Source organism: Microtus oregoni, unplaced genomic scaffold, assembly GCF_018167655.1.
Source record: "Microtus oregoni isolate MIOR12 unplaced genomic scaffold, Mior012 000006F_ref0000085, whole genome shotgun sequence".
NCBI lineage: Eukaryota > Metazoa > Chordata > Mammalia > Rodentia > Cricetidae > Microtus > Microtus oregoni.
This window is the reverse complement of record NW_024543065.1, coordinates 26,347,731-26,373,482: the sequence shown is the minus strand read 5'-3', so window position 1 is coordinate 26,373,482 and position 25,752 is coordinate 26,347,731. Positions and strand designations below refer to the sequence as shown.

The following is a 25,752-nucleotide window of genomic DNA, read 5'->3' as shown; positions in this document are numbered from 1 at the left end:
CTGCCACCATGCCCAGTTCTGCCACCATGCCCAGCTCTGCCACCAGACCCAGTTCTGCCACCATGCCTAGCTCTCATGTTTGAAGGGTTGGCGTTGTACAAACTGAGATGTCTCTCTAATCCTGGGATTGTTGGGCACTTTTAACAATAGTGATGGATAAAGTGTATTTTAAATGGTGGAAACAGGGTCTTGTGATGAAATGGCTCAGCAGTTAAGAGCACTGGGTACTCTTCCTTAAAACCAGGGTTTCGTTCCCAACACCCATGTGGTGGCTCACAGCCATTTGTAATTTTAGTTCCAGGGGATCTGACACTCTCATCTGACTTTCGCAAGCACAGAGCATGTATGTCGTACACAGACACACATGCAAGGCAAACACTCATATACATAAAAATAGTGGAAGCATGTAACGGGCACCCAATAAGAATTTGGCAGTATTAACAGGCAGGGAGGAGGCAGAAATCTTTAATAAATAAATAAAAAAATAAACTGTTACATTAAACTGCGAAAAAAACAACAACAACAACAAAAAAAAAAACCAAAAAAAAAAATCTCAAGAGATCATCACTCATTTTGTTAACAAAAATTCAGAACTCCTATGTGCTAGGCATCAGAAGCACACAGTGGTCTTGCATCTGAGCCGAGGCGTTTGAGACTGTACTCATTGGTGTTGTGTGATATGATGGCATGCACTATACATAGTGCACATGTGTGTTCAGAAACAATGCTGCAAGTAACATGGGAAGCACTGCCCCAAACACCTAGGATTTGTTAAGTGTTTGATTTTGGACTGATCTTTGATCACTGCACACTCAAACCCTGTTGCCCGCCCCCCCCCCCCCCATTTAGTTGTGTCTCCCTGAGAGATTGTGAACTGCAGTTCAAGAAGCTGCATTTTAGTGGCAGAAATGGTAATTGAATGGCTAAGAATTTCGTAGAGTGGAGAAGGATGCTGTCAATCAAGACATCATTTCACAAGAAGTGACATTTGGTCTGAGACCCGAGTGACTGACTATATAACTACATGAAGATTTGAGGGAGCGGGGAAGGCTGGTGGCTAGGACCGCTGTCACTGCTGGCTGTTGTGGAGAGGTGTGGAGACCAGATGGTGGGGGCTTGTAGGCTATCGCAGAAAGCTGGCTTTCTTCTTCATGATCATTTTGAACAAGGCAGTAACGTGTTCGAGTTGAACAGACACTAGGCGAGGAGCAGTGACGGAAACACATGCATAGAAGGCATGTCTCTCTTGATGTCATATAGAACCTTCTGTGTGTTGTAGGTCAGCAATTACAGCATTTCTGCTGATCTGCGAGTGCTCTATTCTGATAATTGGTGATGCTTATCACGTGTTCTCAACAGTCATGTATGAAATAACTTACGGTGCTTCCTATCTGTGAGCGAATCTGTTTGTTCTAACTGCATAAAGTGGCCTCGGGTAGGGAGGTAAACAGAGAGTATCTGAGCCTTGGTTACAAACTAGGGATTAGGTAGTAGGGAGTGAAAGGAAAAAGCAAGGTCCCTTAGTCCGTGAAGATGGGTCACGGTGGACACCATGGCTCCTCCTAGCTGCTCAGGGCCAGTGAGGCTGGACCATGTACATCTCTCCTTGCCCTGCTGCTGTTGCCTCTGTCTGAGTCCTTCTCATTTCCCCCGAGGGTGGAAGGGACAGTGATATCTGTGAGTTCTCTCTGCAAGGGCTCTAGCTCCTCAGAATCACCCTGTAAGTTTAGATATTAGAATTGATCAATTTGTCTTGCAATAATATGTATGATTATTACAGTAACAAGAATTTATTGAGTGCTTACTAAGAACTAGTTCCAAGCTCTTGTACCCCATTATTCTCTTATCCGTTCCCATTTAACAGTAAAGAAAATGAGTTGCAGAGAGGTTGATGAATCTCCTGTAGGCCTGACAGTTGGTCAGTGATAGCAGCCTCCAAACCATGTTTAGCCATCCATTAGAGGCCATGTTCTTAATTGTTTCTTCACAATCATATGTTCAGTAATTTTTATTGGTTACTTAATGTTGTGATAAGGAGGAATGGTGCCCTTCCTTGTGGAGAAGGGAGCCTGTCTGATGGAGTAGCAACTGACTTATTTAGGAAATATCAGCCAGGAACGCTGGCGTGCTCCAGCCTTTAATCCTAGAACTGGGGGGGCGGGGGGGGTGAGGGAAGATCAGGAGCTCAGGGTCTTCCTGGGCCACAGAGTGAGTTTGTAGATGGTCTGGGTTACGTGAGGACGTGAGACTGTTTTACAATGATGATGATGATGATGATGATGGTTGGTGAGATGGTTTAGCAGGAGAAAGAAAGCAAGATGAAATGAGTTGGGTCCCTAGAAATCCAGAACTGACTGGAACTTTGTCCTCTGACTTCCGCATGCCTGCCATCCCATGCTTGTTCCCACACTCGCACATATACAATAACAGTAAGTAAAATTTTTAAAATTCCTCATTTTTATTTTATGTATGAGTGCTTTGCTTGCATGTATAGTAGGTGTATGGCACATACGCTGGGTAACCACGGAGACTAGAAGAGGATACTTGATCCCCCGAGACTGCAGTTATAGATGGTTATAAACTGCCAGAGTTTCTGGGAATTGAACCTCTTGCAAGAACGTTCAGTGCTCTTAAAAGACCCATAACTCTAGCCCCATAAAATATTTTCAAATCAATAAATAGAAGAACTATAGAAGTAAATTCTGTAGCAGCATACTGTATGCTACATGTACTTCATAGCATACATGTACTGTATGTTCTGAAGAGTTGTCTGTAGGCCATAGAATTGAAATGCATTGAAGAAGCTTGCTTATCGAGCAGGGAGCTGTACCTTTCTTTAAAATAAGTGTCTTGTCTATTGTAGTAGGGCCTTTAAGATGACAAACTGCATACCTCTTCAGTTTTGTTTTGTTTTTATTAAACAGTAGTAACTCTATAAATCACGAAAACTTTTACCCTGATATTTTTAATACTAATTTCAGGTTTTCTTTTGTCTGTGTGCATATAATTTGTAAATGGTTGTGAGATAGCAGCTCATTTTCCCTTTAGCATTGTTTAAGATCACAGACTTTGGAGTTGAGCAGTCTCCAGTGAAGAGGAAAGACTGGGCCAGGCAAAGGTTACAGGCATTAATAATTGATTGGGCGATGCTTACCAGGCAGCACACGTCAGTTTCGGATCTGGCCTTGGAAGGAGCAGCTGTGTATTTGGACGTTGTTGGAAAGTTCATCTTCCCAGACAGTCTGCCAGGCTTCCAAGAAAGCCAGAGGGAAATGGAAAAATACAGTGATTGAAGGCTCCTATGCACCTAGCAAGCTGGTGGGGCTCTGAGAGAAGAGGAAGCGTGGTCCCTCATAGCGTGTTTTAATTGTGGTTAAACTTTAACAATAGGCAGTGCCACACAGTTTATCAGAATTATCAGCAGTTTGGTCTTCTCAATGGCTTTATGTTTAATAATTTATTCAGGGGGTAAGAACAAAATACTTGAAAAATGCTATTTTCGTGCTAAAGCTGTTATTCGATATGTAAATTTAGTTTAACTATAGGTGGTCTTAAAGTTTCAAACGGATCTATTGTACACTGGCCATAAAGTATTCAAATGCTTTCATAATATAAAACCCTCAGGATGAAATCCCATATTCAGGACTGTATGGCATTCTGCTTCTTCTCTTTGGGCTCTGGGGGTCGAACTCAGGTGGTCAGACTTGGTGGCTGGTGCCTTTATCTGATGAGCCATTTTTCCTGGTTCTAATTCCAATTTTTCTCTTGGACCTTTGGATGTGACAAGATAACTTCAGTGGAACAGAGGAAGAAAGTGGAAATCTTGTTAATTCTGTACAACACCAGTAGAAGGGGTTTTGTTGTTGTTGTGTGTGTGTGCGTGCGTGTGTGCATGTGTGTGCATGTGTGTGTGTGTGGTGTTAGGGATAAAATCCATCGCCTCATGCATGCCAGGCAATGTTCTACACATCTGCAGACTTCAAAGCAATTGTAGCACTCCAAACAAATGTAGTAATTGTGGATGTGGCCTCTGGAAGACAGCTGAGTCATATTCAGTGAGTCTCTCCTGCCATTTTCATTTCCTTTGTGTTTGCATATAAAAATGCTTGGGTGGGGCATGGGGTTGGCCTGTATGTTTTGGGGAGCTCCTGTTGATTGATCACTATCATATTCTTAGTACTGGATTTTTTGGGTGCATGCGTAGAGCTGCCTTGCAGTGTGAGGTATTAACCTGACCTGGGTGTTTACCCTACAGAAAGGCCCCTCACTTTTGCTGTTGCCACTTACCAGTGCCTACAGACCACTCTCTCCCTCAGACCTGGGTTCCATTTAACTACAGTCACTTGCTGTTTTTTTCTCTAAACTGATCTGCTGTGATAACTGACTAGCTTTTCCCCACCATGAATATGTGTGAGTGTGCACACCTACACTTGTACATAGCGGCCAGAGGAGGATGTCAGGTGCCCTGCTCTGTCGCTCTCCACCTTGTTTCCCTGAGACAGGGTCTCTCATGGAACCTGGGGTCCCAGTGGTTCTCCTGTCCCCATTTCTCCTACCTCAAGGCTGGGTTTACAGATATGCATGTGGCCCTAGCTGGCTATTTGCATGGATTCGAGGGATTTGAATGCAGGTTCTCATGCCTGCACAACCACCAGGAATGTAAGTGACTAATAACACTGAGAACATGTCCTAGATTATGACTGTCTTGGCATCCTGGTAGGGTTATTTATCAGTGGTGAAATCTCTCAATGCCTTGGTTTCCCTAGGCAAAAAAGGATACTGATAAAGTTATTCCAAGGATTAAAGGAATTGGTATTTGCAAAGCACCACCTGCCTTATGGTAAAGCATAATACAAGCCAGATTTTTTTCTAATAATAAAAGTAATACATGGTTAAATATGTATAGAATTCAAAAAATTGTTATCAAGAATTGGAATGAATGAATGGTTGGTTGCTTCTGTGAGGGTGACAGGAGTGCAGGGAGGCATGATCTTAGAAGTAAGACTGTAATTTCTGAACCTCTAACTCAGTTGTTTTGTTCATCAGGATGGTTTGCTTAGAAAAAAAAAATCTTTTAAAATTCCTAGATCATTCCTCTGCCACATTTGATCCATTTGGTGAGCGAATCTTCAGAGGACTCCTCTTCCTAACTAGCTCTGTGGCCCCTTGGAGAATTATTTCATCTTTGTGATCCACTCCTGTCTTGCCAGTGAAATATAGTTACTATTCCTTGTTTTGCAGGATTGCTGCAAAGACTTAATGACATCCGCATATGCAAAGCTGGTGGCTGTTTGCCTGACCTTTTGGGGTATTTTTTTGGGGGGGATATCTTGTTGGTTCTCTTTAAGCTCTGACAACTTTGGAATTAGATTCATTCTTTTCCCCTTTCAGGTTGCCTGGTTGTGTGGGGAGGGAAATCCAGGAGCTTTACAGGGCTTACCTCAAATCTCTGAAAAGCCAAAAGTGAGCAAAGTGAGCATCTCTGCTGGACTTGGTCACAGGCATGCCTGCCCATAGCAACCTCAGCCCATGGGAGTTGAGGCAGGAGAACTTCTCAGAAAACTAAAGAATAAACAAACAAACAAATAAATAAAATTAAAGGAGAGTGAGTAGATTGATTCCACTTTCTCACTTCACACCAAGTTTAGAAGCTGCCAATGATATATATCTATTGGGCTCACAAGCTATGGTATTGACATGATTTTGTCATTTTACTGTGTATGCATATGAAGGTATAAAACTTATGTATGTACAGGGATATATAAAAACTATATATATATATATATATATCTTCAAAAATGATTATGAGCATCTTTATCAAGAAAACCCTGTGGGGCTGGAGAGATGGTTCAGACGTCATGGGCCTGAACTGTCTTTGAAAGAGCCACAAGTGCACAAACAGTTCTGAGACAGTGCTTGGGACACAAGCAGCACCTAATAAAAGTTTCCGAGCTCTGTGCTGGGGTACAGGACAGTGGTTTGAGATTAACAGAAGAGTTTACCTTGGAATTTGTCCTAGACCTACTTCAATTACTTGTACTCATGTAAACCCCTTTGAAAATAACCAGCCCTCTCCACCCTCCTAGAGGGGAGAGCAGTGTAGCTGTTTCAAACAAGCTCATTAATATTTGCCCTGAGCCCTGTAAGGTGTAATATTCCTTTTGAAATTTTAAGCAACACATGCTGTTATGAAGAAACAGCAAGATAAAGCTTTATGGGTTTCTGTAGTCTCTTTTCCTGCAGTTCCTTGTGCTACTAGTTAGCCTTGCAAACAGCCTCGTTACTACAGGCGTGATGTCTTGACTTTCAAGGGTCTGGCCAGTTATTAATTAAGCTGTGATTGTGGCTAAGAGGGACCAGTTATGAGCGCGAAACCTGTGCTGCCTCCCACATCTGCCCCAGCCTGAGGAAGCTGTGCTCTGACTTGCCTTAGGGAATCTGCCTGTGTCTTGTAGACTTATCTACAAAGTCAATCTGTTCCTAGGAATTTTGATCATAGCTTCCAATCTTGAGACAGATTTTTATGACCCTTAGCAGCAGAGCTCTCTATGTGCTGTTTGCTAGGAGGTTTTACTGCTATGTTCATGTTTTTAAAGATTTGATCATGCACCTTGATTGGTTTCACTAACATTGGTGTCAGTTTTCTTTACAAAATTTTTATTTCGTGTGAGTGCATGTGTGTGTGTGTGTGTGTGTGTGTGTGTGTGTGTGTGTGTGTGCATGAGTGCATATGCTTATATTCATGGAATCCAGAAGGTGGGTTAGATTCCTTGAAACTGGAGGCATTTGAGAGCCACCCAGTGTGGGTGCTGGATTGTAAATCTAGTCCTTTGATAGAGCACTAACTGCTCTTAACCTCTGAGCCATCTCTCCCGCCTGCTAAAGTTAATTTTTGTCATTATTGATTGTATATACCTTTAGTATAAAGGATTAGATTTCTAGATTGCTTATAATGCAAGAACGGCATTTGCCTGCCATGCTCCCCCCTCTTTGGCGCTCCTATTACAAAGACAACGGCTTGTAACTCATTTATTTCTCATGCTTATCTTCTTATTTCTTATCTTTGTACTTTTAAATGATATGCTGATATATCTACATTTTGAATTTTCAAACCTAGGCTTCTACGCATAGCCTTCAGTGGAAGCTGGAGATTTCACTCTCCTCCGCTCTTTTCTCAGTCTCCAAGACGGGCTGTGTCTGTGTTTGGCTGAATCAGTTAAAAGGCAGGTTAATGTTTACTGAATGAAGCACTCTACTCAAATTCAAGTCTTAACTACACTCAGCATTTGTGTGAATGTTTTTAAATCTTAGCTGCTAAGTTTCCTCAACTGGACAGGTGGAAGGGCTTAATGCTATGGTTTGAATTTATTTCCCCAAAGTTCATCTAGTAGATTCTTTGTGGTTTTGAGACATGGTCTCTCTAGTATGTAGGCCAGTTCATGTTATTCTGTTATTGGAGCATAACAAAGCTAAGATACTTAATAGGAAGCATCTAGACTCTGTCTGGTATAGAGTTTTAAATAAATTCCTATTGTCATCACCACCATCGTCTGGTCCGTTATTATCTCCCACCTCATCCTGTGGAGGAGACTGGTGTGACCGTGGTGAGCGGGTCAGCTGCAAACCTTTCCTCCGGGCCTTGCCTGGTAAGCTTATGGTATGGGTAAGAACAGAATTTGGAACCCCTGAAGACGGGCCACTGTGAAATACAGAAGCCCAGAGGAGTTGGCTAACCTGACTCAGCTTCTTCTACCAAAGGCACCAGTCAGCAGGTCCTTTGCCCCAAAGTAGTCCCTGAGACTGTGTGGACAGTTGCTGCATTGGCTCAGATGGGAAGTCCCTGACTGGGTCAGAGGCCAGTGACGAGGGAGGTTTCGTGTTACCAATCTCTACTTGCGCAACATCAGGAGAGTTGTTCTGTGGGCTCATATTCATGCTTCCCACAACAACAGCATACTGTGCTGCGTTTTAAAATGTGTGACATCCAAAGCTATAAATGGGAGGTATCTTTTTCAGGAAAATTATCTGTGTTACATCTCTCTGCTCCTTTACTTCCAGCAAGTAGTGGCCAAATCCAGCAACGCTTTGAGATTTTTTTTTTTTTTTACTTGCTGTCTTCTGCTCAAATTTGTTCAAAATAGAGAAATTCTCTGGACATGGTGACCACATCTGTAATTCTAGCATTTTCAGGCAGAAGAGTGGGATCAGCTCAAGTTTAAGGCCACTCTGGTCTACAGAGTGACTTTCAGGCCAGGTTACACAGTGAGACCTTGTCTCAAAACAGAAAAAGGGGCTGGAGAGATGGCTCAGTGGTTAAGACCGCTGGTTGCTTTCTCTGAGGACACAGGTTCAATGCCCAGCACTAACGGGGCAGCTCACAGCTGTCTGTAACTCTAGTTCTGATGCCCTTTTCTAGTCTCTGTGGGTACCAGGCATGGACATGGCATATAGACATACACAAAGACAAAATACCTATATACATCAAATAAATAAGGAAGTAATTAAAACCAGAACACCCACCTCAAAAAAAACCAAACCAAAACAAAAAACCAAACTTAGCCAAACAATAACAAACACTCAAAATACAGAAAATTATAAAATTCTCCATGATTTAAAAAAACTTTAAAGGGCTAAAGAGATAGCATTGTGGTTAAGAGCATTTATTGCTTTTGCAGAGGACTTGGGTTCAGTTCCTGACACCCCCTTGGTGGCTTGCAACCGTCTGTAACTCCAGTTCCAGAGAATCTAACACCTTCTTCTGTCTACTGTAGGCACTTGCATGCACACGGTGCACAGGCATGCATGCAGGCAAAACATCTGCACGTATAAAAATTTTTAAAAATTAAAAAGACAAATTTTGAAACTGTGTGTGTGTGTGTGTGTGTGTGTGTGTGTGTGTGTGTAGCTTCAGCTATTATTCCTTAGAACTTTTTTTTTCTTTTTTGAGCCTGCAGTTCATCTACTAGACCAGGCTGGGTGGCCAGTGAGCCCCAGGGAATCATTTGTGTCCACTTCTTCAGTCCTGAGATTATAAAAGCATGTGCCACCCCACCCGCCTTTTCCACATTGGTCTGGGGATCCAACACTGATTCTTTACCAACTAAAGATCTCTTTAGCATTAAAATTATTTTATTTATGTACGTGTTTATTTTCTCTCTGTGTCCATATGTCTATCTGTCTATCTGTCTGTCCATCTGTGTGTCTCTGGGCTCATGGGAACTAGACAGAGGAGGATATCCAGTGTCGGCCCTTTGTCTATAGTGCTCTGCTGTATTCCTCTGAGACAGTCTTTCACTGAACCTGTGGCTAGGCTGGCAGCCAGCCCCAGACAGTTGATCCTCGTGTCTCTGCCCTGTTGCCCCCTGTCCCACTTCGTGCCCCCCCCATTTTGCCTGTTCTACTGGGGTTACAGGTGTGCATGGCATTCCTAACTTTCTATGCACGGTGGGGATTTGAGTCAAGTCCTCATGCTTGAGCAGCGAGGGCCCTTACTCACCGAGCCTGCTCCCAGCACCTAGGAATCTTGCTCTGAGCTACAGTTTTAGAAAGAGACGTCTGCTGTATATTCAGGATACTGAGTAAGTTGCTTTCATTTTCGAGCGAATTACCATCTTTCCTTTACTCCATCCCTGGATCTGTTTGTTTTCTTTGTTCTTAGACTCCGCCTCTCACCGCCCATTGTCACTCTCCCAGACCCTTTATTGTCACATCTGTATCTGTTTCTGTCTAGTGAATTTCAAACCTGTTGATCTCCTCTTACATCCACCATGCCCATCCTCTTGGTACCTTACTGCTTCTGAATTTGGATCATTGTCACTTATCACTTGATGTAGTCTTCTGATTTCTTCCCAGTTTTCCATATGAATAGTCTTTTCTCCGAAGCCGGAGTGAGTTTCTAAAATACCATTTGATTGGGTCCTTCCCAGGCTAACCAAGCACGACTTCGCTGTGATTCTGACCACATCCTTAGGGAACCATTGCAGGCGTTCATTTACATGTGTTGTTCCCTTTAAAAGCATGCTCCTGCCTCTTCTTCCCTCTAGTCTTTGCCAGAGAAAGCCTGTTTATACTTCAAGATAGTTTGGGTGGTACCCAGAGCAAGGAGTGCTCGACTTCTCCTGTCCTCCCACATCTGCCTGCACCCCTCCCTAAGTCCCATAGCTCAGTTACCACACTGCTCACTTCCCTCTTCCTGTTTGCTTTTTTTGAATAGAGCTGCAAGAGGTCAGTTACTTAAGACCCCAGTGTCCAGCGAGTCTGGGCTCAAATGGCTCAGGCATGACCAGCACTCTGTGTATTCCCTTCCCAGTTACAACTGTCCATCGAGTTTACCGAATTCTAGATGAATGATTGGTTTTTCACCTTTGAAGTTTATTTATGTATTTAATCAGTTTTAGCCTTCTGTTTATCGTGGGCTTGGGGATCTAATTTTGCCAATCATGATATCATTTTTATTCTTAGTTTTTGTCCCTCCATAGAATAGCCCCTCTTTGTGGGTAAAGGTTGGCATTCATGATATCCCCTCCACCTTCTGAGACCTGGCTAAGTACTGGCACACATGCTACAGTCCCTATGTACTTGCTGAGTGAATGAATGTGTGGGCTAAAAATCTGGCAAGTGGAATTTTTGTTATTTTTTTTTTCAGCTCCTTTCTTTAGCTCCATTCCATCCAACATTTTTTATTTGACAAAATTTAGAACATTTCATCATTACATATGATTTTATTTTGTAATTCACAAAGCAGAACAGGCTATATTGAAAAGTTCAAGGAAAACTTAGGTGGAATCAAGACTGCTTCATTGTATTTAAATTTCCAATGGTTGATACCTTGCTATAAGTGTTTTCAGTTTTATGTGCAAGAATGTGTGTGTGTGTGTGTGTCTTTGTAGGGCAAGTTATTTTAGGGAAGAGGAGCATTGTACTGTGGACAAAGGAAATAGTTTAGATTCAGCCCCTCTTTGAGAAAGATAAAGACATGAGGCAGTAAGTATCCAGTACTAACTTCACTTTCAAAGAGTAAAGATTAGTTACTTTTTGTGTGTAAGTAAGGACTTGAAGAATAACAGAGAGAGATACATTCAAGGTGTAGTGTACCATTAAGAAACTTAGGTTTTTGGGGGGAGGAAAAGGGAAATGGGAGACGGGGAGGAGGCGGGAATTTTTTCAATAAACAACAAAAAAAAAATGGAAAAAAAAAGAAACTTAGGTTTGGAGAGACAAGTTTTCAGACCCCCCCCCCCCGCCACTGTGTATGTGTGTGTGCACGTGCATGTGTGTGTGCATGTGTGTAGCCAGGGGCACGGATGGTAAGTGCTGGAGAAGGTGAACTCTGAGGCAGTTTAGTAGAACGTTCTTGGAGTAAGCTGGCTCTGATGTTTCTTCACAGAAAGGTGCCATAAGCAGCTTTGCTGGGTCCTAATTAGCTAGTTGAAAGAGCTACTAAGTCAATCTCCCACATTTAAGGAAAGCAACCTCTCTTTTTCAAAAAAAAAAAATTAATTACATTTTTATTTATTCATTAGTGTGTTAGCGCGCACATGAGACCTGGATGAGCTGTGGTGTGCGTGTGTAGGTCAGAGGACAACCTGCAGGAGTTGTGGGGGTCAGGCTTGGCAGCAGTTTCCTTTGACCCACTGAGCCTTCTCATTGGCTCAGAAGCTGTTTTTTCTTGCTTTTGAGAATTTAAAAAATATGTCTTAGCTTGTAAAAGCTTGACAAAACAGGTAACATTTGGGTGAAGGACAACTGGCCGTCTCTTCACTGTTTGAGAGGACATTTTTTCAATACCTCGTGTAAAAACTCAGTTGAAAATTTTTTGTTAACCACTTTCCCACTCTTGGCCATCAGTCCCGTTGTGATGCTTTCAAAGATTAAAGCACTATATTAAAGGGTTATGTGCGTGTTTGTTTGTTCTGCTTTATAGTTGTCAGCGTGGGTGTGCTGACCAGAACTTACAAAGGCAGCACGGGTGTTTATAGGGGTGATGCTCAGGGCAGGGCTTCCGTCTGCATCGGTGAGCACACTCAGGCTGCTTGAGCTGGGGTTGCTGAAGACTGAGCTTAGAGCCCATGAGGTGTCGGCCACATGGCAAGAGCTCACCTAATACTGGTTTCTGCTTTCCTTACAAAGGCAGAGCTGTGTGCCCTGAGTGTGTGTTGAGTGTCACTATCGTGGCTTTCAGTCTCGATCTAGATGCCAATGGTCTCAGGGCGGTGGTTCCTGCAGTCACCACAGGACGAGGAAGTGCGCGGGGTACAGGAGAGTGGTTTTTCCTTGACAGTTGAGAATTTAGTCTTAGAGTCTTCTGAAGAAATGATTGATCTTCAGGTGAAGAACCATTAGTTATTTTATGTTTTGAAGAATATTTTCAGTGCTTTTATAAGGACTCAGTAAATTTTCATATTTCCTACTTATTATAAGGCCAACAGTTAGTACTTCTAAAACTAAATATCTATAGTAATAAGACTATATGTGTATTATTCTATGTTGCCTCATTCTACAGGGATTTGATGTGGTTTTCAGCATCAGAAAGCACAACCTAAAACAGTGAAAAATAAGATCTGGAATGTGATGTTCAGACCAGGTGGAAGTAACCTTTATTATAGACGACCATAGCCATGCGGTTATTGTAAAGCAATGGCAACAAAAACGTAGTAGGAAGTGGGCAGAGGCGTACTGAAGGACTAACAGTTTGAAATGGCTGCATGTAGTGACGAGCTGTGGGCAGGCCTGCTTTTCGTCCCACCCGGCTCCCACATGGTTAACTTTACACCTGAAATAACAACACACAAATTGTATTCTTTTAAACACTGCCTGGCCCATTAGTTCTAGCTTTTTTTCTTTAAATATTTATTTATTTATTATGTATATAGTATTCTGTCTGTATGTCTGCAGGCCAGAAGAGGGCACCGGATCTCATTACAGATGGTTGTGAGCCACCATGTGGTTGCTGGGAACTGAACTCAGGACCTTTGGAAGAGCAGGCAATGCTCTTAACCACTGAGCTATCTCTCCAGCCCTAGTTCTAGCTTCTTATTGGCTAATTCTCACATCTTGATTAACCCATTTCTATTAATGTGTGTAGCACCACAAGGTGGTGGCTTACTGGGGAAGGATTCTTAACCTGCATCCATTTTGGAGAGAAGAGCTATAGTGTCTGCCTCACTGCCTTCTTCCTCCCAGCATTCTGTTCTGTCTTTCCCGCCTACCTAATTTTCTGTCCTATCAAGGGGCCCAGGCAGTTTCTTTATTAACCAATGAAAGAAACACATAGACAGATTACTCTCCTCCATCAGCTGCAGGCTGCACTTTACTTCCATTTCTCAAGGGAAGAAACTCAGCAGCTGCTCTAATGCCTGTCAGTGCCAGCAGAGGCAGCAGCACCAAGAGCATCTCAGCAGTTCTGTGAGGGCCCGGATCCTAGGATCTGGGTGCATAGGTTTCCTGTCTGGCCTACAGTAAGGGAACCATACTGGAAATACATGAACAACTTAAAAAATTGTTTTGCATTTTTTTTTCAATTTTTAAATCAGATTTACATATTTTATTTTATACAAAAGTGTCAAATATGCATGTATTTAGGTATATCACATGAGTGCTGGGTTCCCAGGAAGGTCAGAAGAGGGCATATGGGTCCCTGGAACTGAAGGTACAGATAATTGTGAGCCACCTACCTTGTGAGTGCTGGGAATTGATGTGACCAGTATCACTTTGAAGTTCACTTCTTACAGAGTCTTGATATTGTGGACAAAGCAGTATAGTTATTATCTCTATACCTTAGTCATATTTTACTTTTATAATTCCTTCCCATCTCCTGCCTCCTATCCCTCCTTCATTTTTTACTTTAACTTTCTTTTCCGGGGGAGGCGGAGGGAAATGGGAGGCGGTGGCGGGGAGGAGGCTGAAATCTTTAATAAATAAATAAATTAATTAAAAAAAAACCTTTCTTCCTCCCCCCCACCATCCACTTTGACAAGGCCTTGCTGTATAGGTCTGGACTGGCATCAAATTTGCTGAGACCCAGTCTGATCCTTGAATTTACAAGCCTCTGCCTCAGCCTCCTGATTTCTGGATCACACGCATATACCACCACACCTAGTGATACTTTCCTAACTTCTGAGATGAAAAGCATATTTCTGAATTTTCACTGTTGGAATGAAAGGTTTCAACCAAGACAGGCTGAAGCCTAGACAAGTCCTGCGATGATGGAATTGGAGACACCAATATTAGTTCAAGGGTGACTTAATGTATATCCTGATGGTTACAGACACAGAAGCTTGGTATAGTGCTGCATGCCTATAATTCCAGCGGCTTGGGAAACTGGATTACGAGTTTGAGGCCAACCTAGGCTACATAGAACCCTGCCTTTAAGAAACAAACAACCGCCACCCAATTTTGTAAGTGGGGGCTTATGTCAAAGAGTGACAGAGCCAAATGAAAGAACCCCCACAGAGCTTCCGGTAGTCAATAAGCTTTGAATATGATCAAAATCATATAATAACTATTTGCGAGCCCTGTTGTGTCTGTAGAAGTGGATGTGGGTGAACACATTGATCTCTCATGTAGAGGAATTCCAAACAGCTTATGTAGGCAGACAGTTTGCTTCCAAGGTGAAGCTTGATTCTCATTCCTGCAGGGTGAGCTGTACTTAGTGGCTTCCTTCCAAGAGCGCAGTATAAGAAGGGGAAGGAAGGCAACTTCACAGTGAGGATCCTGGAGACACCACTGAGCGAGGTGGGCAAAGGTGATAAGTCACGTTGGCTATGTGACCCTGACGTGGCCTTGATGTGATTTGATAATGTGCCAGTTTATGACCGTGCTGTTCCTTTGGGGCACTTACAGCTGCACAGCAGCCACATCCAGGGACGTCCTATCAAATTCCTGAGAAATACTCAGGCCTGCACACTGTCACGAGTCAGGGAGCCTAAGCAGGCATGTCTGTTAAATACAGTGTGGTGTCCCAGAGCAAAATCTGACATTAGGTGAATCTAGAGAAATGTGAATAAAGGACACAATACCAACGTCGGTTCCTTAATGTGTCAAGGAGAGGACAGACTGTCTGAGCCTGGAAACAAGATGGGGGAACTGTGACAATTCAGCAATGACAAAAATGAAATGATAGGGTGGAGCCGGTAGAAATCCCAAGATATATACAGCACCGAAAAGACCACATTTATGGGTTATAGAAGCATAGAGAAGAAAAATCTCACACCAAAGGGAGAGAAAACATTTTCAAGAGGACTACAACAAAATTTCCTGGAGATGGGAAAACGTATACAGGAGGCAGTAAGTGCACCAAACAGATAGACCATGTTATAGCTACAATATCAATTAAACAGAACAAAGGCTGAAAGTGGCGAGAGAGAAATGCTAAGTTACAGCAGGCAGGCCCATCAGAGTAAGCCAGGTTATCGAACAGAACCTTTAAAGCTAGAAGGGCTTGGAGTAATGTAGATCAGATTCTGAAAGATAACAGCTGCCAGTTCCGAATACCATGCCCAGCAAAGCCGCATGTGGTAACGGAAGGAAAAATAAAATCTTTTCATTTTAATAGACTAAAATTAGACTAAAGTTTCAGGAGTGACTATTCCATGTGATAGGTGCTCAGGGGTTGAGGCGAAGCTTTAAAATAGTACTGAAAACTCGGAATCCTGGGAAGGATTCGTGTAAGAAAGAACAGTTTGTGAAGCTCCTTCAGAACTCTATGTTGTACCTTCTTCCCCATGCCTGGAAGAAGCACAAGGGACATGCCCTTACATTTGATGTCCCGCAGAGAGTCTCTAGAGTGAAGAGTACTTCCGTCCATGGGGGTGGGGCACAGAGGATTGAGACAGCCCTGGAAACTAGGAGGGGCTGGAGAGAGGCCTTCATGGTTAAGAGCACAGACTGCTCTTCCAAAGGACGCAAGTTTGATTCCCAGCACCCACAAGGCAGCTCACAGCTCCGGCAAGGGGAGAGCTATACAGGAGGTGGCTGGTGTGGGATTGGAAAGGATTTGTGAGTGCTTCCTACAGATCAGAGGAGGCTGAGTAGGTGAGAGGTAGCTCCTTAGTTGTTCTGCCTCCAGCCTAAATAGATTGCCTGGAGGGACGGCAAGGTTCCTGTAGGTTTGTGAATGACAACCAGAAGCTGTCAGTAGTGACATGGCTAAGAGGAGCTCTGAAGAACCCACATCTTTTCCAGTCAGCATCCACTATCCTTTGGTAGTACCACTGAAGGCATAATGTCCTTGCTTTCCTTCCCCCAGCCTCCTCTCCTATACCCACTTGGAGAGAACTAATACCAAGGGATGGGGAGAGCTGAGAAGCAGCTGATCCCAAGTCTTTCTTGTCCATCCCTGGGTCTAGAACATATTCAGTTACTAAATGAAGACTGGAATGTTAGCTGGAGTGACTGCAGGCTTCCTGTTATTTAGCACAGACAAAAAAGGCCACTCAGATCTGCTAAAGTGCCCATCGATGGCAGAGGAAACTGTTCCTTCCACAGAGGAATGTTGAGAGAATAATCAAGAAACTGCATATGATTATACCTTGCTCTTGGTGCAATTTAATAAATGTGCAAGCCTGTAAGTTATCATGTTTGGCATAGATATAATAACACTCATTATTTTAGCAGAATTATGACTATTACGACTATTTAATACTTATTTTTAAGTTTTTGAGTTTTTTGTATGTATTCTTGCAGAATCAACAGGAAGGTGTGATTTCTAATTTTCAAGATTTTTTTCTTGTAAAAGATAGTATATTTTTATTTTTTTATTTTATTTTATTTTTTTTGATAGTATATTTTTAGAAAAGGTAAAACTATGTATGTTTTTTACCAAAATCCACAGTAGCCAAAGACTTTTGCAAGGGTTTTGTTTGTGGTTATGTTGTTTTTTATTTAGTTGTTTTTGGGGGAGCAGGCAAAGTGTACTTTGACTTGTGAACATTGCATGTAACATAAGCTCTTAGATTTCTTGGTGTGGTTCACTATTTGATGTTAGTTCCTTGATTGTAGAGGTTCCTCTGTCAAGAATGGACGGCAGTACTCTATTCTGCTGGGTTTTGGTAGTGTATTGTTTCTTTAGTCATATCGTTTGTTTCATTCATTTATTTATTTTTGAGACATCATCTCACTGTGTAGCCTCGGTTGTCCTGTAACCATGTAGCTCAGGCTAATCTCAAACTCAGAGATCCTTCTGCTTCAGCCTTCTGAGTGCTGGCATTAAAGGTAATCACCACCATACCTAGCCCAGAAAGTCATTTCTTAAACATAGATTACTAAGATTTTTTTAAAATGGGATTAAATTATTACTGATGAGTGATTTTTTTTTAAAAGACAATATCTATGTAGCTCAGGCTGGACTTGAACTCACAGTGATCCTCCTACTCCAGCCACCCAATTACAAGTGAGCCACCATGCTTAGCAAAATCCTTTTATTTTAAACCACAAATAATTAGCAGGTGGCCATGATTACCAATGTCTCACCAAAACAGCATAAAACCTAGGTTAAAAAAAAAATCACAGTTTTTTTGCTCCAGAAAAACTATGTAAAATTCAAATATGTACCATAAAAATAGCACCATATGCATGAGACTAAAACTTTAAAGCACATATATGGAATGCTGAATCAGCTTTATATGTGGCTTACAACATTAAGTCAATATTTATTTTATTTAAGGTGGTAGAACTTTCCAAAAAAAAAAAAAGGACTCAGAGAGAGTGTATGTATGGATAATCCAATTATTGGAGTCCTAAAAATTAGCATTCATAAACTCCTTAGTAAAAGTAGCTTTGAAAAGTTGGCCCCAGATTTCCCACAGCTCCCTCTCCCGTGCTATCTGCAGACTGAGCTTTCTGTCTCTTTCTGCTTCTCTCTTGCCCTTCAGATGACACCGACACCTTCTTTCCAGTTAGCTTTTCCTCCTCCAGAGCCTCTGCTAATGTTTGTTCTAGGTTCATCCTTAGCAGATGTTTTTCTTGGTTTAGGCTTTGGGTTGGAGGGAGCAGGTTCACTGACAGTCTGGCAGACTGTCCTGTAGTGTCCTGTTTAGTTTGGATCCCTGTCACTCTTTGTATTCTCTGGAGATGTTCCCTTCAGCATAGTGCTGATGCTGGGGCTTCCAGAATAGTACAGTACAACGGGCTGGAGAGATGCTCTGTGGTTGAGAGCACCCGCGCTCTTGCAGGGCCTGAGTTTGGTATCAGCATACACATAGTGTTTGAAGATAGTCTTCTTTCTGATAAAGGAAGAGAATTAAAATCATGGCCAAAATCTTTTCAAGAACTCAATTGAATACAGTTGAGTATGAATCACCACTGGCCAAGTAGTTAAGCTGGTGTCCAGACTTCCTCTGGTTGTGTGTGTCAGCGCCCTTCCTCAGTGTGTGTCAGCGCCCTTCCTCAATGCGGATTACCCCCTTTCTAGATGGAATGGCGTGAGTGCGGTTTGCGACGTAATGCTCTCCCTCTTTTCCAGCATGGGTAGGCTCGCTGTCCATGGGCATGATCTTCTTCTGCTGCCCCATAGTCAGTGTCTTCACAGACATGTTCGGCTGCCGGAAAACAGCCGTCGTGGGTGCTGCCGTGGGATTCATCGGCCTCATGTCCAGTTCTTTCGTAAGGTAAGGATGTGGCTGCTTCATGCTGCTTTTGAAGAGCTGCTAAATGTCTTCCAGGCCTTTGCAAAAGAAAGTCCTCTTAAAACACAACATTCTGGAGATCAGAATGTCACTCAGCGGCACACCCGAGGCAGAACAGTGAAACATACCTGCTCTTGGCAGCCATTTTTAGATGTTAGGATGCATGTGTTCCCTGAGCCCAGAAAAATGTTTTTCCTTTTGTCTTAATCTATTTACATAAAACTCCTAAAGGAATCAAGTTATATCTATTAGTTATCTAAAGCTACGGCTTCAGTTTAAAGTCGCTACCCTCTTAAATCTCAAGGATTCAGTAAGTGATATTTTTAAGTAATAGGCTTGATAGGAAAATTGTTTTATTGATGAGAATAGGATCTAAATCAATGCCAACCCAGGTAGAGATTTCCAGTCTATGTTTTAAAAAATAATGCAAAATAAAAAGAGCATATTAAAGTATTTAAATACCTTAACAAGATGAAGTGGCTAAATATATTTTAAAACGTAAGGTCATATACCACATCTATTAGAAGAAAAGATGCAGGCCTCCTAAGGTCAAAGGACACATTACAGGGTGAAGCAGCTGTCGTCCTCAGTTCTCTGTGTGGTTAGAGGGACGCTTGTGAGCTCGCAGTGCTGGTAGCCGGATGCAGTTGGAAGCCACCCTCTGGCTAGTTGCTTGTCATCATTTCCCGCCTCTTTCACTTCCCTGCCTGCCCTCATGTTTCCTTGTTTGAAAGGCATGACTTAGTCATGGGTGGAGTTAATAAGGGATTTAGCTTGCAAAATTGACCCTGTTTATTTTAAGTTTTTTCATATTTAGTCAGAAGAATCCTTAGCTTTTCTGTCCTCACTTCCTATTATACACACACACACATACACACACACACACACATTCATCTTCCTCAATATAAAGTAGGCAGTTAGCTTTTATACTTGTCCACTTAAAATTTTATTCAAGTTGTTTAAAATTATATTTCTTATTATAAAACAGATTTTCATTTTTAAAGAGCCTTTCTGATTGCTTCTAAACTTTTTATTTAAAAAGAAAAGAAGTTTGGAATTCTCCAGGCACTGGTTAGCTGAACCGGCGGCTCTGCCCCTTGCCGAGGGTGTGGAGAGCAAGTGAAAGCCCGCAGAACCTGTTATACATTCAGTGGAAATCACACACACAAACACCAAGCATTTGTTTTTACAACCTTTTTGACTAGTGCAAAGAAAATTATATTGTAGCCCAGTTTGTCCCTCCTTTTCCCATCTCTGCATCTCAGAGTCCTGGGGAAGCAATTCTTGCGGCCACATCTACCTTACTATGTGTAATATCCTCACATGACTCAGTTTGCTTCACTTGCTGGTCAAAAGCTGTCAGAACAACATAGCATATCCTGGAGGAAGCTGCATAAGTCACCAGCATGAGGTGGTCTGATTCTCTAGCGCCCTGGGTGACTCAGAGTCCCACGTGCATGGCTAGATTCCTCTAACCTTCCTGCCTTACACTGCAGTTAGATGCCAGCCACCCAACCCAGCTGTTTGTCGTGAGGACAGACATAAGGGACACAAGTTCAGTGAGGACAGTGACAGCGACCTGGAAAGATGGGAAACCACTCTCACCAAGTACATGAGACCTCAGCTTATGCTCAGAAGAGTGCTGTTCATGGCTCTCTGCTTTACTGTGGAGTAGCTGGGGCACTTGATGTTTGTGATAATGATGTTATCAATACTATTTTTAATAAATATTTTGAAGGAGGCAGAGAAATGGATTTAAATTTTATATTTTTTCCTTTGAAATTTTGAGAATTTAAGAACTTGCAATTATTTGGAAAACTGCTTATGTGGAAAATTTGGTACAGACTGAAGCATCGTGAACTCAGGGTTAATTTGTCCCATATAGTGAGAGACCTAAAAACAGACAACATCTCCCCTCCAACCAAAAAGAATGGAGCATGGACTGGAGAGATGGCTCTTGCAAAGGACCTGGGTTCATTTCCAGCACCCACATGGTGGCTCACTGTGGTCTATAGCTCCAGCCCCAAAGGATCCAAGGCACCCTTCTGGCCTCCATGAGCACCAGGCACACACATGGTGCACAGATGTACATGCAGGCCAAGCACCATACACATAAAACAAAGTAATATTAATAAATGTTTTTGAAATGAAGTATTATTTGTTCTGTGTAATTCTTGCTAGGAACAGGGATGGAAGGAAGGATTGCTCTGTGCAGACTGTGAGTAACTTGAACAAAGCAAACACTTTCCAATACTTTTCTACCAGGTTTCTGTTTAATGTGTCTATTCAATCCCAGCCCTCAGGAGGCAGAGGCAAGTGGATCTCTGTGCTCAAGGCCAGCCTGGTCTACAGAGAGAGTTCCAAAACACCCTGTCTTGAAAAAAGCAATGCCAGCATGCTTTATTTGACCAGATTCGAGTTCCTTGTGATTCCCTCAGTATGCTGATAGGAGGGCATTATTGTCCAAAATTTAATTATTAACCAGCTTTATCTACTGATAAATAGTCTTTTGAATTGGACTTCGAAAAAAAAAGTAAGAAAGAAAGAAAAAGAAGACAACTTTTAACTTGTTTCCTTTCAGTCCTTACCACAATTGTCTCCAAGCACACAATCCTTCACCTTCCTAAGAGATGTGCAGTTATTTGATTAAATTAAAACTCCTTGTATTCTTTTTATTCTTTTGCGACGTAAGTAGTAAGTTACTTAAAAAGCTTGCAGACTGGAATCAGTGCTGAGCACACTTAATTCAGTCTTAATGCAATCTGAATATGATTTCTTCTTATCTTGCACAATGCTGGGAACCACGCAATCCAGGGCAAAGGTTGGCTGACGGCTCTAGGACAGCGGGGGTGGGGGCTGGGGTGGCGGGAGCAAAACTGTGATCTCATGCAAATACTCCTGATAAGACACTGATGAGACAGCACCAGTTTTTTCTTCCGCTGTATTGCTTAGTAAGCACCTGGGAAAAGGCCATAAAAATGTGTGTACATAGTTAAATTGTGATTCGAACAAGATTTTATTGTCCCTTCCTAGCAGCTGTCTTTGTTTCTGAGCTGTGGAGAACATAGTTCTTACTCAGCGCTATGTATGGTTCACCAGAAATCCTTGGCAGGCAAAGGCGAGCAGAGTCACTATGACCTTAATGGTCATTTTTTCACACATTTAGATTACGTTAAAATAACTTATTGCTATATTCCTGGTTTATTAAGCCTTTCCCATTTTTGTTTTTTTATTTTAGAAAACGTGTTGGTAAGATCTGTTTTTACTAAGGGAGTTCCTTTTAAGGATTAATTTTGTTTCATGTGTATGAATGTTTAAATACATATACCATGTGCATACCCAGTACCCACAGAGGCCAGAAGAAGCCATCAGAACCCCTGGGATTGGAGTCACAGTGGTTGTGAGCTGCCTTGTGGGTGCTGGGAGCCGAGTCAGGCAAGAACAGCAGATGCTCTGGACTGCTGAGCTGTGTCTCCAGCCCCTATACGAGGTGTTATTCTACTACGCACCATGCAGAAGATTAAAGCCGCTTTCTGTCTGTCTCCTCTTTATGCAGCTCCATCGAGCCTCTGTATCTTACCTATGGAATCATATTTGCCTGCGGCTGCTCCTTTGCATACCAGCCTTCATTGGTTATCTTGGGACACTACTTCAAGAAGCGCCTGGGACTAGTTAATGGCATCGTCACGGCCGGCAGCAGTGTCTTCACAATTTTGCTCCCTTTGCTTTTAGGGAACCTGACCAACAGCGTGGGCCTCTTTTACACTCTGAGAGTCCTCTGCATCTTCATGTTTGTGCTCTTCCTGGCTGGCTTTACTTACCGACCTCTTGTTCCCAGTACCAAAGAGAAAGAGAGTGAGGGCAGCAGGCTCTCCTTCTTTTCCCGGAGGAAGTTTAGTCCTCCAAAGAAATTTTTCAATTTTGCCATCTTCAAGGTGACAGCGTATGCAGTGTGGGCCGCGGGAATTCCACTCGCACTCTTTGGATACTTTGTGCCTTATGTCCACTTGGTGAGTATGCATCTTTGGCTCTGTCTGTAGATAAATGTGAGGAGCAAGACAGGTCAGGCTGAAGTCGGCCTTAGGCATTGTCCTGGTTGGGACCCCAGACTCTGGGAATTAAGGTCATTCAAACAAGGACAGTTTCCCCATCAGACTGCTAAACAGAGACTCTGATGGTGTGCTTCAGCATTTTGAAGTCCCCAACAAAAGCAATTTTGAAAGGACAATTGCTACCTTGGAAGGAGTCATATCAAGGTAAGGTATTTGATATGGGTAAGATGGCTCGGTAGTGAAAGGCACTTGCTGTCACGCCCGGCAGCCTGAGTCTGAAGCCTGGAACCCACTTGGTGGGAGGAGGGAACCCACTCATGAAGGTTGCCCTCTGACCTCCACTGCGGCCAGTGTGAATCCTCCCCAAAAGAAGTGTCCAAGAAAGATCTAAAAGTAGCGTGCTGATCTTACTCAGGGATAAAGCTAGTGTAACGACCTTGTTAATATTAATAAATTTCAATAGATGGATGCAGAAATTAAATGCTTAACAAAATGCCAGTGACGGACACAAAGAAACATTCTATCCGTTTGTGGGATACTTCTGGGAAAACAGGAATTCTCTTGAGAGAAGAATTGGAGAACCGATAGGGAAGTTTTAAATGAGAGAAGAGCCTTAAAGTTTTATGGGAAATTAGGATTTCAAGTGCTCAAGCAGTTAATGTTGCTTCCTTTAATGTTAAAATTCAGCCTATTTATGCTGCAATGAAAATAAGCAGCGTTGAGGGATTCACACTTAGGAAAATGTCCTCAGAGGAGCTCTGTTTCTTCCTCCTCTTTTTCTTCTTTACTGCTTGTGGTGGAAAATAAATACAAAAATGAAATTTACTTTGGTTTTTCTTTTGTGTATGTACTAACTACATGTGAAGACTTGGATTTTTTTTTTTAAAGCTTCTAGCCTATGTAGGGATATCTACAAAGTTCTGGTAAAAGTAGCAGTGGCTGATGAAATGACTGGGTCTAGAGGGTCAGCTAATAACGATGCCAGGAGTCCTTTGTAGTTCCCAGTGCACGTTCAGAAAGTAACCAAGCCAAGGTGTGGTGATGAGAGCTGAGGAGCATGTCTGGATAAAAGAATAATTTTGATTTCTGAATTCTCCATACTGTGCTCTTGCAGCCGGGCTGGAGGTAGGAGGGAACGGGGAAGGACTAGGGATAGTCACCTGAGCCGTGCGGCGTTCATAGTAGATAAAACCTGATCTGATCGTCCTTTTCGTTCTTACATTGTCTCTAAAACCACTGAGTTAGTTTCTGTTGGCTATGGGTCTGTTGAGAAAGAATCAGTGTTACCAGCCTACCCCTTCTCAGTCACGAACATAATTACTGTGTATCCCCCCTCCTCTCCGTTTTGAGACGTGTAGCTCAGGCTAGCCTTTGTGAATCTTCCTTCTTTGCCTCCCAAGTTACAGGGGTGTGTCACTAAGCCCAGCTTTTCTTATTTTCTTTTCTAATTCTTTTTGGTACCAAAAGATGAAAACACGCAGAGAAATGGGCAGTTTCTGGCAACAAGGTTTGCAATGTATCAGTTAACCAATTTTGCATTTCACTTCATCTGGCTCTCACCATAAAGCTGTGAAGTGAGTGAAATAAACCACGGTAACTCCTGGTCCACAGATTCACAGGAGACAGACATTTTATGCTTAGAGAAGTAGAGAAAGTGTTGATGCTGGGCCCTGAGCTTGAAGTGTTTTGTTAAAACTGGGGTTTTGATCAATTTGGGTGTTGAACTTTTCAGTTTGGTTTTCTTTAAACTTTAGAAGTGTAACGCGTGTTCTCATGGCTCTGTCCATGATTTGAAAAAGAATGTATATGTTTATTCTCAGAGTAACTTTGGAAATTTAAATTTTTTTTTTTGTATTTTGATGTGTGTATAGGGGATTTCATGTAGCTTAGGGTGGCCTCAAACTTTAAATGTAGCTCAGGTTGACCTTAAACTTCTGGTCCCAATGCTTCCACCTCTCAAGTACAGGGATACAGGTCTGTGCCACCATGATTGCTTGCAGTTGACTTTTTGAAAAGGGAATAATCAGTAACCTCTCTTTTAAACCTATCCACATATAGTCTCACTATATGGACACAAGTCTCATGGATCAGATTAAGGATATGTTAATGTCTAAGGAACCAGTTTCTTTGGTTGAGAGCTGTTTCTTGGTTAGCTTCTCATCCTTCTAATATTCCCCATCACTTCCTATCTTGTCATTTCAAAGTTTCTTTGCTGGGCTTCTCCCCGCCCTACCCCATGTCCCAAGCCTTATATTTTGGTCCTTTTTATCCATGTCCACGAGTATTTTCTTCTAGTCTCCTGAGTTCAGACAATACACACGACTCTGGTATCTCTAGCCCAGGCCCTTTGGTGAATTTTCACCAGAGCTGTAGGTGCACTCACTCACTTAAATATCTCCATTTGCATGACTATTGGCTGTTCCAGACTTAATATGAATAGCCACCCCAAACTTGCTCTGCCCCTTACTGCGCTTATCTCAGGAGATGGTCACTTTATCCTTGCAGAGAGTCAGGCCTCAAACCCCATTGTTCTTTAGCCCCACCTTGTACATCACACCCCTGATAGAGTCAGGGAGCCCTGGTGACTTGCCTTTCAGAGTGCATCTGGAATCTGGCCACTCTTCACTGTCTCGCCCGGGCCACCTTTGTGTAGAGGTCAAAGGACAACTTGGAAGAATTAGTTCTTTATCTGTGGCCTCCTGAGTTGCACTCAAACCGCCAGCACCTTCACTACTGCGCCATCCCGTGGCCCTGCCATTCCATTTGCTTCATCAGTGTTTTCGCCCACTCGATGCACAGATGGTTCTTACACTTTTATCGTTTTGAGCTGTCTGTTACATAGGTCCTAAAAATGTTTTAACTCCTCTGTCATGGATTGCCAAGTTAATTAAGTTCGCATAAGGCAATGAGCTGCCACTAATTCCACTTTTTATAGGTGCTGGATTATATTTGTGTGTTGACATTAGCGTGGCTGTGCTTTTCATAACAGAATGCTAATAGTGGTTTGAGATTGGATCTTGGATGTTTATTATAGGAGAATTAACAAGTGTTTTCAATGCCCATGAGGGCAGTAGTTG

General features: G+C 42.5%; 1 protein-coding gene across 1 annotated transcript in view; it reads left to right on the top strand.

Annotated features, from left to right (window-relative positions):
• The window catches only part of Slc16a10 (solute carrier family 16 member 10), an 85,518-nt gene that overhangs the window by 30,595 nt on the left and 29,171 nt on the right, over positions 1-25,752 (top strand). The window contains exons 2-3 of the mRNA XM_041653268.1: positions 18,461-18,605; positions 22,180-22,633. Coding sequence (XP_041509202.1) covers positions 18,461-18,605; positions 22,180-22,633 — 599 coding nt within the window. The remainder of the gene's footprint in view (positions 1-18,460; positions 18,606-22,179; positions 22,634-25,752) is intronic.